The sequence below is a fragment of the Microcaecilia unicolor genome, chromosome 6 (assembly GCF_901765095.1).
Source record: "Microcaecilia unicolor chromosome 6, aMicUni1.1, whole genome shotgun sequence".
Lineage (NCBI taxonomy): Eukaryota > Metazoa > Chordata > Amphibia > Gymnophiona > Siphonopidae > Microcaecilia > Microcaecilia unicolor.
In genome coordinates, this window is record NC_044036.1 from 314,505,806 (window position 1) to 314,522,012 (window position 16,207).

General features: G+C 43.7%; 1 protein-coding gene across 5 annotated transcripts in view; it reads left to right on the forward strand.

Moving 5' to 3' along the window:
• PRPSAP1 (phosphoribosyl pyrophosphate synthetase associated protein 1) overlaps positions 1-16,207 on the forward strand; it is a 51,600-nt gene that overhangs the window by 21,627 nt on the left and 13,766 nt on the right. For all 5 annotated transcript variants that reach the window (XM_030208203.1, XM_030208200.1, XM_030208199.1 and 2 more), the window contains exons 5-8: positions 6,637-6,809; positions 8,869-8,984; positions 12,043-12,098; positions 14,676-14,821. In XM_030208203.1, the coding sequence (XP_030064063.1) occupies positions 6,637-6,809; positions 8,869-8,984; positions 12,043-12,098; positions 14,676-14,821 (491 nt within the window). The remainder of the gene's footprint in view (positions 1-6,636; positions 6,810-8,868; positions 8,985-12,042; positions 12,099-14,675; positions 14,822-16,207) is intronic.

Sequence of the window (16,207 nt, forward strand, 5' to 3'; positions counted from 1 at the left end):
GCAGAAGAACGTAAGCAAGGAGGAGGTTGTGAATTACAGACGTTCAGTCTGACCTCAGTGTTGAGTAAACTAATAGAAACGCTTCTAAATCGAATGGACTGCAGGACTTGAGGCAGCATGGTTTTACTAGCCTTTTCAGAGAAAATCCGATTGGCTTCTTTGACTGGGTGACCAAGCAGTTGGATGTAGGAGGGTCGCTAGATGTTGTGTACTTAGATTTTAGTAAAGCCATTGACACGGTTCTGCATAGGTGACTGATAAATTAAGTGAATGCTCTCGGTATGGGACCTAAAGTGACTGACTGGGTTAAAAACTAGTTAAATGGAATGAGACAGAGGGTAGTGGTAAATGGAGTTTCTCCAAGGGAAAGGATGTTATCAAATGGTGGGCCGGCTCCTTTTAACATCTTTGTGAGTGATATTGTGGAAGGGCAGTCTGGTAAGGTTTGTCTCTTTGCTGATGATACCAAACTCTGTAATAGGGTCGACACCCCTGAGGATGTGGATGCTTGAAGAATGGTCCAAAAATTGGCAACTAAGTTTTAATGCTAAGAAATGCAGAGTCATGCACTTGGGTTACAAGATCCTAAGGGAACAGTACAGTTTAGGGGGTGAAGTGCTTCTGTATACAAACTCTACACTTGTCTTTTAGATTGTACACTTGTCTCTAGATTGTACACCTGTCTTTTAGATTGTACACTTGTCTTTAGATTGTACACCTGTCTTTTAGATTGTAAGCTCCTTGAGCAGGGACTGTCCTTCCATGTTAAATTGTACAGCGCTGCGTAACCCTAGTACCGCTTTAGAAATGTTAAGTAGTAGTACTTGGGGGTGATTGTGTCTGATGATCTTAATGGTGGCCAAACGGGTGGAAAAGTCAACGGCCAAAGCCGGAAGGATGTTTGGGTGCATAAGGAGAGGGATGACCAGCAGGAACAAAGAGGTGATAGTGCCCTTGTATAAGTCTCTGGTGAGGCCCCAGTTAGAGTACTACATGCAATTCTGGAGATCGCACCTACAGAAAGATATAAACAGGATGGGGAGTTAGTCCAGAGAGCGGCTACAAAATTGGTTAGCGGTCTCTGCCATTAAACGTATAGGGACAGGCTTATGAACCTCAACTTGTATACACTGGAAGAGAGGCGGGAGAGAGGGGATATGATAGAGACATTTAAATACCTCAGTGGCATTAATGTACAGGAGGTGAGCCTTTTTCAAATGAAGGAAACCTCTAGCATGAGAGGGCATAGGATGATGTGAAGTGAAATAGGTTTACGAGAAATCTAAGAAAATACTCTTTCACAGAAAGGGTGGTGGATGCATAGAATGACCTCCTGGTGGAAGTCTTGGAGACTAGGACTGTGTCAAAATTTAAGAAAGCATGGGACAGGCACGTGGGATCCCTTAGGAAAAGGAGGAGTTAGCTGTTACTGAGGATGGGCAGACTGGATGGGCCATCCATGTTTCTATATTTCTATCTGGGTTTTAAAAAGGTTTGGACAAGTTCCTGGAGGAAAAGTCCGTAGTCTGCTGTTGAAATGGTCATGGAGGAAGCCTTTGTCCCTGTGTTCAGTAGCATGAATTTTGTAACTATTTGCGTTTCTGCCAGGTACTTGTGACCTGGATTGGCCACTGTTGGAAACAGGATACTAGGGTACATGGACCATTGGTCTGACCCAGAATGGCTATTCTTATGTTCTTATCCCAAGGAGTAGCTTCATTCCTTTAATTATACATAGAGATAAGCATGACTAATATGGTGTGTTGAGTGGAAAGCTTTCAAATAGCCAGTTTACCTGGGTACATTTTTTTGAAAATAGTCTGCATATAGACAGAACCATTTTTTTGATATTTAAAAGTATGTTGTCCAGTTAAGAGCTTTTAAAGGATCATTATGGAAAGGTAATGCTTTAAATCTTGGGGAGAGAGGAGGCCGAGGTCCTGAATGATGGAGGGTTTTATTTTACGGGTGAGGGGTGAGGGTGTGATCATAATCCTTGCACCAGCCATTTAGACATCCCTGGGGTGGCATAATTGCTGAAAGCCTTTGCCAGAGCTTGTGTATTTCACAGCTGCCTGAAGTGGAAAGAGGTGGTCTGTTATAAGTAAGCAGTGTTACATAAATAAATGTGTGGCTTGGACCTCACATGTAATTTAAGGGGAAAAACTTTGGGTGTGGCAGTTTGCCTGCAAAACGAAGGTTAAACAGTTACATGAGATTGGGTGGTTGAAGTATTTTCTGATGTCTTCATACACTTCTGGCCCCTCACACACCCACCTTTCTCAGCCAGTCACAGAAACAGACTACGCTTTGAGAGTTTGCTTTTCTCCTGGTTGAAGGTTATGTTCCCTGTAACGTTTGGCAGAAAGCTTCTTAACAAACAAAGCCTGTCTGTGGGGTCATGCAGCCTGACCCAACCAGAGCAGTGCAGCAAAACAGTTTCAAACAGCTGTCTCTCATGAGGAAAAAGAGAGAAGTCCGTGAATGGCTGCTTTAATCCAGGTGCCCAAAAGAATAAGTCCTATCAAATCATTCAAGGTCATGGACACGAGAGAAGAAAAGTTTCATCTAATGAAACAGAGGGTTTTGGTGTGGGGGGGGGGGGGGGGGCAGATTTCAGTTGAGATTTCCCTGCAAATGTGTTGTGAATTTCAATAGTGTTATATATCATTTCTTTGAGCCTTCTCAGTTATGCCATTTTCTGGATGGGAAGATGACTAGGATAATAATTGTTAGGTGCCAGGTTTCTGCTTTATTTCTGTTTGTTCATGCAGCCTCTTCTGGTTTTGAGATGACCATGCTCCCCAGTTGTAGGCTATAGGCCTTATTTTCTATGTATGATTTACATTTTTCATTTTGGAATTCTTTCTTAAATGGCTTTATTTACTGTACAAAGCTATTCTTTGTGTTTAGACTAGAAATTGCATAAATTAAAAAAAAAAACCAGGTCATTCAAGGTCACAAATAGACAAGATTCCATATATATAAGGGCTGCAGGAAGACTGAAATTTTTAATTTCACGATTAATCACGATTAACATATAAGCTGTTTGTGGACAGTTAGCAATCCTTCCTTTCTCCTCCTCTCCCCTTCCCTCCATGGGCACCTTCTCCTCTTCCCCTCCGCTCTCTATGGGCACCATCTCCCTTCTTTGTTCGCCCCATATTTAAGCAAGGCGCAGTGCCCCGTAGGGTGCACGGAGCCAAAAATAACATGGCGCCGTGCCCCGACGGGCATGTGCGCCGAGGCCAGCCGGGAGTGAGCGTGGCAGGGGAAGGGGCAGGACCCCGCTGCTCAAGGCTCCCCGCTGGCAAATAGGAGGGGCTACCGAGGGGGTTAAAAGCCCCCAAAGAGGGCAGGGACGACCTCTTCGGTGGCCAGGGCAGCGGACGGCACCCAGCCCCCCCTCCCCATGATAAACTTAACGTACACATGTGTAAATTGTCGCAGCTTTGGCGGGGTACCCAAGCCGGAGGGGATTAAATAGGCAGCTGGCAGCTGTGATTACGGTACGGCCCCCTTGCTGTGCGGCGGGGAGCTCATGTTCAAGATTAGCCAGTCTTGCTAGGGCGGCGGACTTGGCTTGGGGGTTATTGAGCCAGAGGCTGAAGCGGCTTGGGTATGCCCAGGAGTAAGATATGTTTGTATTTAGAAATAAAGCTGCGGCCCAGTTGTGCCACTTCAAGAAATACTATGTGTGAAATCTTTATTGGGTTATGGGGGGGGGGGGTAAAGAAGTGATTGGTGGGCCCGAGGGGTCTCGGTTGCCTATGTTATGGGTCCAGGCATCTTATTCCCCCCCCTCCCGCCGCATACACTCGGTCTGCATCTTTCTTCATCCTCTTGTAGGTCCCGGGGGTCTGACTCTTCTCCCCTAGCCCTCTGAACTTCCCTGTACATTGAGCACTGTTAAACACACATTGCTTCTCTCTAGGGGGCTCTGGCAAACAATGTGTGTTTAGCAGTGCTCACTCTACATGCAAGTTTGGAGGGCCACCGAGGGGAGGGGAGTCCAGCAGGACAGAAAGATGCCCCCCCCCCTCCTATTCTTCTTATTGGATATAAATGTTGTTCCTTCTGTCTGAAGTGTAACAATCCAATTATTGTTCCGTCACATATTGAGGCATATTTTCAAAGCACTTAGCCTTCCAAAGTTCCATAGAAACCTATGGAACTTTGGAAGGCTAAGTGCTTTGAAAATGTGCCTCAATTGTATAGTAGGGAGAAAGGATTGTTGGGCAATCCTGAAGTTTTAACATGGTCACTGGTATCGCTTGTGTCATGGGTGGTATTTCACCCATCCTTTAGAGCAAGGACAAAGTGAAATCCAGTGATATGTTACACAAGAATTTGCCTAATCAGAGCATTGTGAACTGGGCACGATTAACCTTATGCAGGTACCTTTGTATTAGTCATCGTGCTGTCCTCGGTACAAAAGATTTCACTGTATCAGACAGGGTGACTGAAGCAAGAGAAAAACCTCTACCGTCGCATAGTAGTTAATTTTATTTATGTATTTATTACATTTGTATCCCACATTTTCCCGCATAGCAGTAGGCTCAATGTGGCTTACGGGTTCCGGAGAGGAGAGTGCCATCTCCGGGAATATATACAGAGTTGACTTTTATAGATGGTAGTATACAAAGAGGGGCGTTTTCGAAAGGGATGTCCAAGTTGCGATTTGGACGTCCTTGCAAAACGGCAAAATCCAGGGGCGGGGAAACCCGTATTTTCAAAACAAGATGGATGTCCATCTTTCGTTTCGAAAATACAATCAGGGATGTCCAAATCCTTAAATTTGGTCGTCCTTAGAGATGGGTGTCCCTAGACATGGATATTTCTGACTTTTGGCGATTTTTGAAACCAGAGACGTCCACGTAAAAAACTTCCAAATGCAAGCCATTTGGTCGTGGGAGGAGCCAGCATTTGTAGTGCACTGGTCCCCTGACATGCCAGGACACCAACCGGGCACGCTAGGGGGCACTGCAGTGGATTTCATAAAATGCTCCCAGGAACATGGGTCCCTTACCTTGTATGCTGAGCCCCCCAACCCCCCCTCCAAAACCCACTACCCACAACTGTACACCACTACCATAGCCCTTATGGGTGAAGGGGGGCACCTATATATGGGTACAGTGGGTTTGTGGTGTGTTTTGGAGAGCTCGCTGTTTTCTCCACAAATGTAACAGGAGGGGGGGAGGGTATGGGCTTGGGTCCGCCTGGCTGAAGTGCAGTGCAGTACTCAACTAAAACTGCTCCTGAGACCTTCATGCTCTGTCATGGACCTGAGTATGACATCTGAGGCTGGCACAACATATTTTTAAAGATATTTTTTGAGGGTGGAAGGGGGTTAGTGACCACTAGGGGAGTAACGGGAGGTCATCCCCGATTCTCTCCAGTGGGCATCTGGTCATTTCGGATACCTTTTTGTGCCTTAGTCATAATAAAAACACATCTGGGTGAAAACATCCAAGTATTCGTCAGGGATGTCCTTGTTTTTTTTTGATTATGGGTCAAGGACGTCCAAGTGTTAGGCACGCCCAAGTCCTGCCTTTGCTATGCCTCTGACACGCCCCTTTGAACTTTGGCCGTCCTTGTGGCGCAGTGCAGTTGGGGATGTCCTAAATCAGGTTTCGATTATACCGATTTGGATGTCACTGGGAGAAGGACATCCATCTTCCGATTTATGTCAAAAGATGGACGTCCTCTTTTGAAAATGAGCCCAAAAGTCATCAACCCAGCTGTTTTACCATTAATGGTAGTTTTGCCTCTCTTTAAGTTCAAAAACAACTTAAATTACTCTCCGACCAACTTCTTTAACTTTTCATTAGAAAATCTTCCTATTTATTGTATAATTTTCCACCAATATTTTTGTTCTTCTTTTATTGTATTCAACATATATAAAATTGTTTTAAAATCCTTCAATTTCATTACAATTCTTTCATATCTTTTTTTTATTTTTTATTTTTAATATCATCATTAGCAGTGCACGGACGCCTCTACCTACATGCGGCATGTTTCGCAAATTGCTGCCTCAGGGTGTTATCCGTTTAATTTAAACACAAGACAGCTTACTCGTACTGCATCAGTGCCTGCCATTTCGCATAATATACCATATTGTATAAAACTACCATTAACGGTAAAAGAGCTGGGTTGATGACTTTTTGTATATTTAAAGTTACCTTTGCTGATATTTCAGACCGGTTAATGAGACACCTTTTCAGCAAAGTAAATTATATCACATTTGTTTAATATTCAGTGTAACATTGAAACTTTTCCAATAACTTGTTCGCCACTTTCTGGTGAGTGAAGCAGTGCAAGAACAATCGGTGACGCACTGCAGCATAAAACGATGACGCAATGGAGTGGAGGAGTAACCCAGTGATGAGAGCAGTAGACTAAGAACCAGGGAAACCAGGGTTCATGTTCTGCTCTTGCTTCTTTCATCCTCCGTTGCCTCGGGTACAAAACTTCTGTTTTAAGCCTTCTGGAGACTGTGCGATACCTATTGTACTTGAATGTAACTCATGTTGAGCAACCAATGAAAACATGAACTAAATTAATGATCTTGCGTGTTATGAGGAGAAGCTGGATGATTGTTTTAAAAACCACTTACCTGCATCCTGTGTTGTGTAGGGACGTGAACACGGCAGTAATGGAACTTCTGATCATGGCGTATGCGCTGAAAACATCCTGCGCAAAGAATATTATTGGGGTGATCCCTTACTTTCCCTACAGCAAGCAAAGCAAGATGAGGAAGAGAGGCTCCATCGTATGCAAATTACTGGCTTCCATGCTGGCGAAAGCAGGTGAATGGGCGTGCATGATCTTCGCACCACCCCTGTCAGTCTGGGAGGTGTTCAGCCTGTAGGATCTTGGCCTTTGATATACTTAATAAATGAGTTATTGTCTGCTAGTCCAGAAGGATTACTTACAGCAAAATACACCATAAAATGAGAAATTAAATAATCAAAAGGGCGATTATACAAGATGATGATGATTGTGGTCTGAGTATGGACGTTGGTTTTCTGTACATTTGGCATGTTGAGGTAAATGACGCTGGGCTGAGCTACATGTCCTCTCTGGCATGAGGGAGGGAGGTGGGATGCGAAGATTCCAAAGAAGTAAAGAATAGATGTAGGCCTGCTACCCAAAAGTAGGGACGATGAGGAGGATGGCAACTATAATTCAATTAGTCTAACTTCAGTAGTGGGCAAAACTATGAGCATTCTACCTTTAGAAAAAAGTGTGGCATCTTGAAATAAGTATATTACAAGATGATTTTCAATCGGACAAACTTGGTTGCGTTCTTTAAGGTGGTAAGTGGTTGATTGAGGTGTCTATTTGGATTTCAGTAAGAGCTTTGGATGCTTTTTTAATTAGAAAGCTGGGAACTGAACAAGGGAATGACTGAACAGCTGGATACAAAGAATTGTAGTAAATGTAGTCCACTTGATTAAAGACAGTGACCATTGAGGTATCCTTTTGCTTGATACTGGGTCCAGTTCTGTTTTTATTAGCAGCATTTCAGAGTAGGAGGGAGGAAAATCATACTTGATAACAAAGCCCTAAGACAGTGGAAAGTGTGTAATGGAAAGGAGACTTAGAAAAACTGGAAGAATGTATAAGTTTTACAAATCATTAACCATACAGTTTGAGATTTTGCTTAATCTGGTTCATTTGAAAATTTTAGGGCCTCTTTTATTAAGCCACTTTAACGGCTCCCACGTGACAATGCCTAGTCATGTGGAGTGGCCTAGTGGTTAGAGCACCAGTCTTGAAATCCAGAGGTGGCCGGTTCAAATCCCACTGCTGCGCCTTGTGATCCTGGGCAAGTCACTTAACCCTCCATTGCTTCAGGTACAAACTTAAATTGTGAGCCCTCCTGGGACAGAGAAACATCCAGAGTACCTGAATGTAACTCACCTTGAGCTACTGCTGAAAAAGGTGTGAGCAAAATCCAAATAAATAAATATGTGAGAATCTACATGGAATGTTGTTAGTGGAGGAGTAGCCTAGTGGTTAGTGCAGTGGAACATGGAATGTTGCTACTATTTGAGATTCTACATGGAATGTTAATGTTGCTATTCCACTAGCAACATTCCATGTAGAAGCCTGCCCTTTTGCAGCCGCGCAGGCTTCTGTTTCTGTGAGTCTGACGTCAGACTCACAGAAACAGAAGCCTGCGCGGCCGCATTGCTGATCTGCAAGGGCAGGCTTCTACATGGAATGTTGCTAGTGGAGGAGTGGCCTAGTGGTTAGAGCACCAGTCTTGCAATACAGAGGTGGCCAGTTCAAATCCCACTGCTGCTCCTTGTGATCTTGGGCAAGTCACTTAACCCTCCATTGCTTCATGTACAAACTTAAATTGTGAGCCCTCCTGGGACAGAGAAATATCCAGAGTACCTGAATGTAACTCACCTTGAGCTACTACTGAAAAAGATGTGAGCAAAACCCAAATAAATAAAATAAGTAAATAAAATGCCGACAAAGTGCTTTGTCGGGCATTACCGCATCAGGTGCCACTAGCGTGGCTTGATAAGAGGCCCTTAAATTTTTAAAATTTGGAATATAAAGGAAATGAAACTGGTAAGAGAAGTCCACACCCCCTTTCTCTAAAGACAAAACAGTAGAGGCAGTTGCAGTGTGTTCCCTCACATTGGAAGATACTTGGCTAGATTTCTGAAGTGATTGCTGGTGATCTTCCCTAGGGAGTGCAGTGAGGTCTTCAGATGCATCACTTTTTGATGGTTTCAGGAGAGAGATTCAGGATGAAAATTCCTTTTACTGGGATTTTTCTCACTGTTGGATGTATGTTCCAATATTAAAAATATTTATATATACATCAATGTGTTTTTGCTTTTTAAGGTTTGACTCACATTATCACTATGGATCTGCACCAGAAAGAAATCCAGGGGTTCTTCAGTTTCCCTGTTGATAACCTGAGGGCTTCACCTTTCCTGCTGCAATACATTCAGGAAGAAGTAAGCATACTGAAGTGTTTTGTGTGTGTTTGTTTGACTTTTTGGTTTTCTTTATAGAACCAGAGCTTTCTCTGGCTCGCATAGCTCCTCACTTCATACAACAGCTTTGGGGAAAAATTCCTGTATTTGATCCAACAATACGATCTTAGGGCCGTGGTGGTCTCTAGTTCCCCCTTCTGTGCTGGGGAGCTAGAATAGCCCCTTTAAAAGGGGCAGCATCACCTGCTATTTCTGCCCAAGTGTTCCCCAAGCCCTATCATACCAGTTCTAAATTTGAAAGGTTTTGATGTGTATTTTTCTGCTGTTGTAAAAATACTGCAGTGCCTGAGTCACGATGGAGCTGCAAGAAATGGTGGCAAGATGCATAGTTTAAAATTTGGCTCTTGAAATGTGTATATTTGGAATACCTGGGTCAAGAGGGTATGTTGAGTCTTTAGGAACCAGGGGCGTAGCTAGGTGGGGCCACAGGGGCATGGGCCCCCACAGATTTAGTCCTGGCCCCCTCCACTAATGACCCCCCACCGCCGCAAGGTACCTTTGCTGGCGGGGGGGTGTCCCCCCTCCCGCCACCGCCAGTCTTAGTTGTCTTCAGTGCCAGTGTCCGGCGCGTTTGCTGATCTTTGCTGTGAGTCCTGATGTCCAGCACGTTCCTTTACGTGAAACTGAGCATGCTCAGTTTCTCTTAAAGGAACATGCAGGACGCTAGGACTCACAGCACAGATCAGCGCCGGTGTTCAGCGCGTTCGCTGAAGAAGACTAGGGGGGGGGGTCCAAAAGTGGCGGGGGAGGGGTGGCAGCAGTGGCTGTGGAAGGCGGGCTAAAATGTGCCCCTCCCCCACACCTTGGGCTCTGGACCCCCCTCCCGCAGACGTCTGGCTATGTCCCTGTTAGGAACAAGACATTATTTGAGGTACTTCTCTCTTTAAAGAGCTTAATGGCATCGGAGCAGTGGTGCACAGACTTACAAACCCAGCGCCAGAGATGGTATCCGTTGTGCTGAATCAGTATATACACGCTTGTTAATTTTTGTACTGGTCAAATTTCAGTAGTGGATATATCTGACAGCCTTTAAAAAAAAAATTTTTTTTGAAGGTTTTAACAATTTTATATTGATGACGAAGCAAAAATATACATCCAAAAAAAAAAAAAGGGCACAGACATCAACCTTAATAAGCAAAGAAAAAAAACAGCATGGCAAAAAGGGTCTTGAGGGAGCAGAACCAGTCATCAAGAAAAAATTTTCCCCCTCCCTTTCTAGCAAATCTAACCCAAGCCCCCCCCCCCAATAATTTACACAAAACCCAAGAGAAAGAATTAAAAAAAAAATCAACTCCAGTGCCCAAGGTCTTTGCTCTTAGAACCGCCAACACTTGTAATTAAGACTATAGAACCCCCTCCCCCTAATGCAATATCCTAGACCACACAGTTCCCCCTACATTGTGCACATAGTTGCAAAGAATTCAACAAGAAGCTATGTCCCCTAGAATTCAAGGTATGAAAATAAACATTCCACACCAAAAAAATATTTTTTTCTTCAATCCCTTTTTTTTGTGTATGTGTAATTGATTTTCAAACACAAATTATCCTTACCAGAGTTAAAATACCAAAGATGCTGTGCAGTTAAATGTCCACATATAACTTTACACCGTTTTAGAAGGGGTAAAAATAAAGTTGGATACATCATCAGCTGATCAGTTACATGAAATCAGTTTTTGAAAATGAAATTCTCTATGGAAGGTGATCACACAGACACCCCCCACCCCCCCCCCTCCCTTTTCAGATTGCACTTGGAGGAGCAGTTTAGTGCTTAGGCTGAGAATCCCAGAAACCAGAGTTAAATTCTACTTGTGCTCTTTGTGATCTTGAGCAAATTCCTTCACTTCCATTGCCTCAGGTACAAACTTAGACCTTACCCCTCTGGAGACGTGGGAATATCTACTGTACCTGAATGTAAATCACTACGAATTAAATCCAAAATAAATTTTTTTTTTGTTACATTTGTACCCCGCGCTTTCCCACTCATGGCAGGCTCAATGTGTGGTGGGCAATGGAGGGTTAAGTGACTTGCCCAGAGTCAGAAGGAGCTGCCTGTGCCGGGAATCGAACTCAGTTCCCCAGGACCAAAGTCCACCACCCTAACCACTAGGCCACTCCTCCCCCTGACGTGATGTGGAAGGTACCATTAGCTAAATATGTTTCAAAGGGATAAGAAAGACCTGCCCAATCTAGTCTGTTAAATTTGAAGTATGATAGAACTTCTGCACTGGTGTTCTACAGGCTCCTTTCCTGTCTCATGGTTCTTAGCTCCGGCACAATCCCGGTGAATGTCGATTTCTTGGCATCTCCTCTTCCAGATATTGAACCACGGATTAATAATGTCCCTATTCCTTTTTTTTTTTCAGTTGTATGAAAATTCTGGGTTGTAAATTTGACTCTCTTGTCCTTTGACTTCCAAATTTCTTCAGTAATCAGATTTTATCTGGGTATATGCATTCAGTGAAACCTTTTGTCTCCTTAGAGCATCTGAAAATGGTTGGGTTTTTTTTGTTTGTTTTTTAAATCATTTGACTACTTTTAGCTCCTTTATACTACAACTTGTGTAGCACCCCCTGCATTAAAGAAGCTTTGCGGGCTCCCGATTTCATCAAGGATACCCTCAAGCCTTTTTCACACGTGCTCCTGCCTATTTGGCAGATCTTTTCATTCCCGCGTCCTCGCTCATGATCGATTTATCTTCTACTTGCTTCCTTATACCTTCTCGATTCAGGAAGATACTTCCATTTGTTGGCTTAGTCACCTGGAGTTTACACTTTAAGGCTGCCTTGAAATCCTACTTATCATCTGAAGGTTTGGGGAAAAGGTGCACAGATTAATTAGGACATTTTTCCCGCTCCTCTTTCATTTCTTCTGCTTCTTGGGAAATTGTAACTTATTTTTTTTTATAATTGATTGTAAACCACTTTGTGTTTCCTCTAACAAAGATTATACTAAGAACTCAAACTAAACTAAGCTGTGTTTTAATAGTCTTCTGTTGTGTTTTTCCCCTATTTGGATTCAGGTTCCTGATTATAGAAATGCAATTATTGTTGCTAAGTCCCCTGATGCTGCTAAAAGGTAAATTGAAACTATACCGATTCTGATTTTATATAATCTTTTCAAAGTAATGCTCTCTAAGTGAAGATATATATATAATTATTTTCATTAGCTATATAGTGCCACTTTCAAAAAGACATAGAATGATTCACAAAGATAATACATACATGGTACCATTTCACAGGATGTATATCAGAGCTGGTTTGTGCAAGTTGGTCATAATGTCCATTTTTTAATTTACGATCTATTACTAAATATTTAAATATATCATATGCCCACCTAAAATATAACATCATTCCCCTCCATCACAAACGGTATTCATAATTCCTTGCATAATAACACTGATATGCAATAAACTCCCCCCCCCCCCAACACACACATCTCCACCCCATCCAGCCAAACCTCCCCATCCACAACTCACACATTTCCGCCTCATCCAGCCAAACCTATTGCAAAAGCTTGAACTCTCACAAACATTAGAGAAGGCCTGTGTTCTTATAGCCAGCCCCCTCTGAATAAAACCAGATTCCATCCTCCCCCTCTCCAGAACCCTCCCCTTCTCCATTCCCCCAACCCCTCCCTTTCGTCCATATATAGATGATTTTTTTTTTTTTTTTTAAGTTGGTACAAGATGGAAGAAGAATTTAATCTTTGCCATGTCTGCCTAGTGTATGGAATCTTCACCTTGTCTATCATGGCATAGTTCCAGTTTCTTAGCATATTATGGGGCCCTTTTACTAAGCCACGTAGGCGCCTACGCACACCCAGTGCACGTCAATTTGCAGTTACCACCCAGCTACCGCGTGGCCCTTGCAGTAATTTCATTTTTGACGTGCGTCCACTACGCGCGCCGGAAAATCATTTTTATTTTCCGGCGCACAGCAGAAACCAGGCAGTAATAGTCATTCTACGCGCATAGACAGTTACCACACGGTTAATGTGTGAGACCTTATCGCTAAGTCAATGGCTGACGGTAAGGTCTCGGACCCAAAATGGACGCGCGCCAATTTTTATTTTGCCGCAGGTCCATTTTCAGCAAAAATTTTAAAAAGACCTTTTTTTTTACAGGCGCGCTGAAAAATGGATCTGCGTGCGCCTACACTAGCGTAGCCCAGTAAAAGGGCCCCTATGTTGTGTAATAGTCTTATATCATGCCCTCCAAGTCCCTCACAATTTTGCCAAAATCTTTGGCACCTGAAAGTCTTTCTAATATAGCAGAATCTGTGGAAGATCCCTGGGGTATTTGTAAGATGACTCTGGAAGGTTTTGGAAGGATGTCTGTTACTTTCTCCCTCTGTTTTAGGAGCCTGGGTGCCTATCCCAGCACTTGCTCCTAGGATATAAGCCCTCATGGCATTTTCCTCCAGGAAAAGGGATTGTTGGAGGAAGGTAAGGAGAAGGATCCTCCTGTGTCTGTCCCAGGGTTTCTTGAATTTTGGGGATATCTGGCCCAGTTCTGGAGGGCTGTGGATAGGTTGCTCTGTTCCCTTTAAGCTGAGTGTGAGTCCTACAGCTGCATTGCTGCTAGGGACAGACGGGTTTCCTGGAGTCCTGCAAAGCTTGCCTGTCCCTCACTATTGAAAATGTGATAGTGAAACAGCACCTCCCACTGGCAGGACTCCCACTCAGCTTAGAGGGAACAGTGTGTGGTCAGAGTTTCAGGAAGCCTTCTAATGATGAATAAAGTATATATTTGCATGCATTGTCTCTGTTGTATGATATGGAGGAGTGGTTAGAGCAGCAGGCCAGGAATCATGGAGGCCAGTACTCGAATACTGCTTCTCTCACTGATGCTGCTTTTGACCCACAGGCTAGTCACTTTGCCCTTCCTTGCCCCAGGTACCAAATTTTAGATTGTAAACCCTCTCTGGTAACAGGGACCCACCTGCTGACCTACCTGAATTATAACTTGCTTTGAGCACAGGTTTGTAAGGGTGAGTAAACCATGGCAAGTCTCATTTTTTTGATGCTACCATTAACCATTGGAAAGCTGAATCTTTTACTCTTTGCTCTTGATCGAAAGGCTTCTTTTATGTTAAACCTAAATCTATCTATTTCCAGTCTTATAATGAAGAGAAGCAGCTAGTTAGATGCAGTGTGTCGCGGCTAAGCTAGTAAAAGGGTTGTAGAGCTAAGTACATAAATATTGCCATACTGGGAAAGACCAAAGGTCCATCGAGCTCAGTATCCTGTTTTCAACAGTGGCCAATCCAGGTCACAGATACCTGGTGAGATCCCAAAAATGTACAAAACATTTTATACTGCTTATCCCAGAAATAGTGGATTTTCCCCTAGTCCATTTAATAACGGTCTATGGACTTTTACTTTAGGAAGCCGTCCAAACCTTTTTAAAACTCCGCTAAGCTAACCATAGTCATTTCTTTAATGAGCGCTTCACTCCAAGATGAAAGGCAAAACAGTTGTTCTTTAAAAACCTGCCATATTTTGAGGTGTTTGTAATTTAATCTTTAGGGAAACCGATCGTGCTGCTTTTTCATGCAGAGGGTAGCAGTCTGGTTTCATTCTTCCACATTATTGCCGACACGATTATGCCAATGTACCTCACTAACATTCTGCCTCATGCTGGTTTTCACGCAGGGCGCAGTCCTATGCAGAGAGGCTGCGGTTGGGTTTAGCAGTAATCCATGGAGAGGCCCAGTGTGCGGAAGTGGACATGGCCGATGGACGTCAGTCTCCACCAACATTAAAGAACGCCACCCTGCATCCTGGCTTGGAGCTGCCCTGTAAGATCAGCCCTTTTCAGTCTTTCACCTGTGGTTTGCACTGTTTGGAGAATATTGTGGAGACCTTGCAGGTTGTGGTCTTTAGTAGGTTGAAGGACCTCCATAAGGGCGTAAGCGTTGCCATAGTGGGACAGACCAAAGGTCCATCAAGCCCAGTATCCTGTTTCCAACAGTGGCCAATCCAGGTTACAAGTACTTCAAGATCCCAAAACAGTACAATACATTTTATGCTGCTTATCCTAGAAATAAGCAGTGGATTTTCCCCAAGTCCATCTTAATAATGGCTTATGGACTTTTCTTTTAGGAAACTATCCAAACCTTTTTTAAACTGTCTAAGCTAACTGCTTTTACCACATTCTCTGGCAATGAATTTGAGTTTAATTACACGTTGAGTGAAGAAATATTTTCTCCGATTTGTTTTAAATTTATTACTTTATAGCTTCATTGCTTGCCCCCTAGTCCTAGTATTTTTGGAAAGAGTAAACAAAACAATTCACGTCTACCCATTCCACTCCACCTCCTTTCTTCCATTTCCCTTGGAAAGTAAAAATTCTTGGATTGTAGGGAGGCATCCTAGCTAACGATTTTGAGTGCATTTGCCCTAGAATTTTTTTTCTTTTTTTGTAAAAACCATTAATGATGCTTTTATGGAGGGTTATTTGGTGTCAACCTGTAAAAGATGAAAGATAATGTGAGCCCAGGTTGATTGCACAGTGATTAGAAGCTTGTTTTACCATGCCAGCGAGTTGGGGTGAGGACGGTATGGACTGCTGGGCGGGGGAGGTTTCAAAAGTATGCCTACCCGTTAGGGGAGTAGGAGAAACTTTAAATAGTTTTCCTGTGACACCTAGAAAGAGTCTATAAATGGGTGTCTATTTCTAGGTGCCAGGGAGCACATTTATTTGGAGTTTATTCTGTAAAGAAAAGTAGGTACCAGCCATAGAGCTAGTGTAAAATGCTTGTGCCAGACCTCCATTTTTGGGTGGGCAGGCATGACCCATGCATTTCCTCTCTGCCCCCCTCCCCCGAAGCAGTAAAGATGAATACCTTGTCTGGCGGGAATCCCTGGGTTTTGCCAGCTGGAGGCCCCCAAGATTTGAGCAGTTTCATCCCTGCGGCCGTCAGCAGCGCGTTCGACACCTTCACTGCCCTGGCATGTGCTTAGTTCAACCAGCATCCCCTGTGCACGCATGCGTGGGGATGCCGATTGGTGGTGGTGGTGGTGAGTGCCTGCATCAGCAGCTGGAAATGCGTTGCTGACTGCCGCAGGGATGAGACTGCTCAGGGGATTCCAGAAAAGACTGTTCAGCTGATGGGGCTCCAACGATGTGCGTCATCCATGGCTATGCCACTGGCGCCAAGATTATTACTTTCCTATCTGGCTCG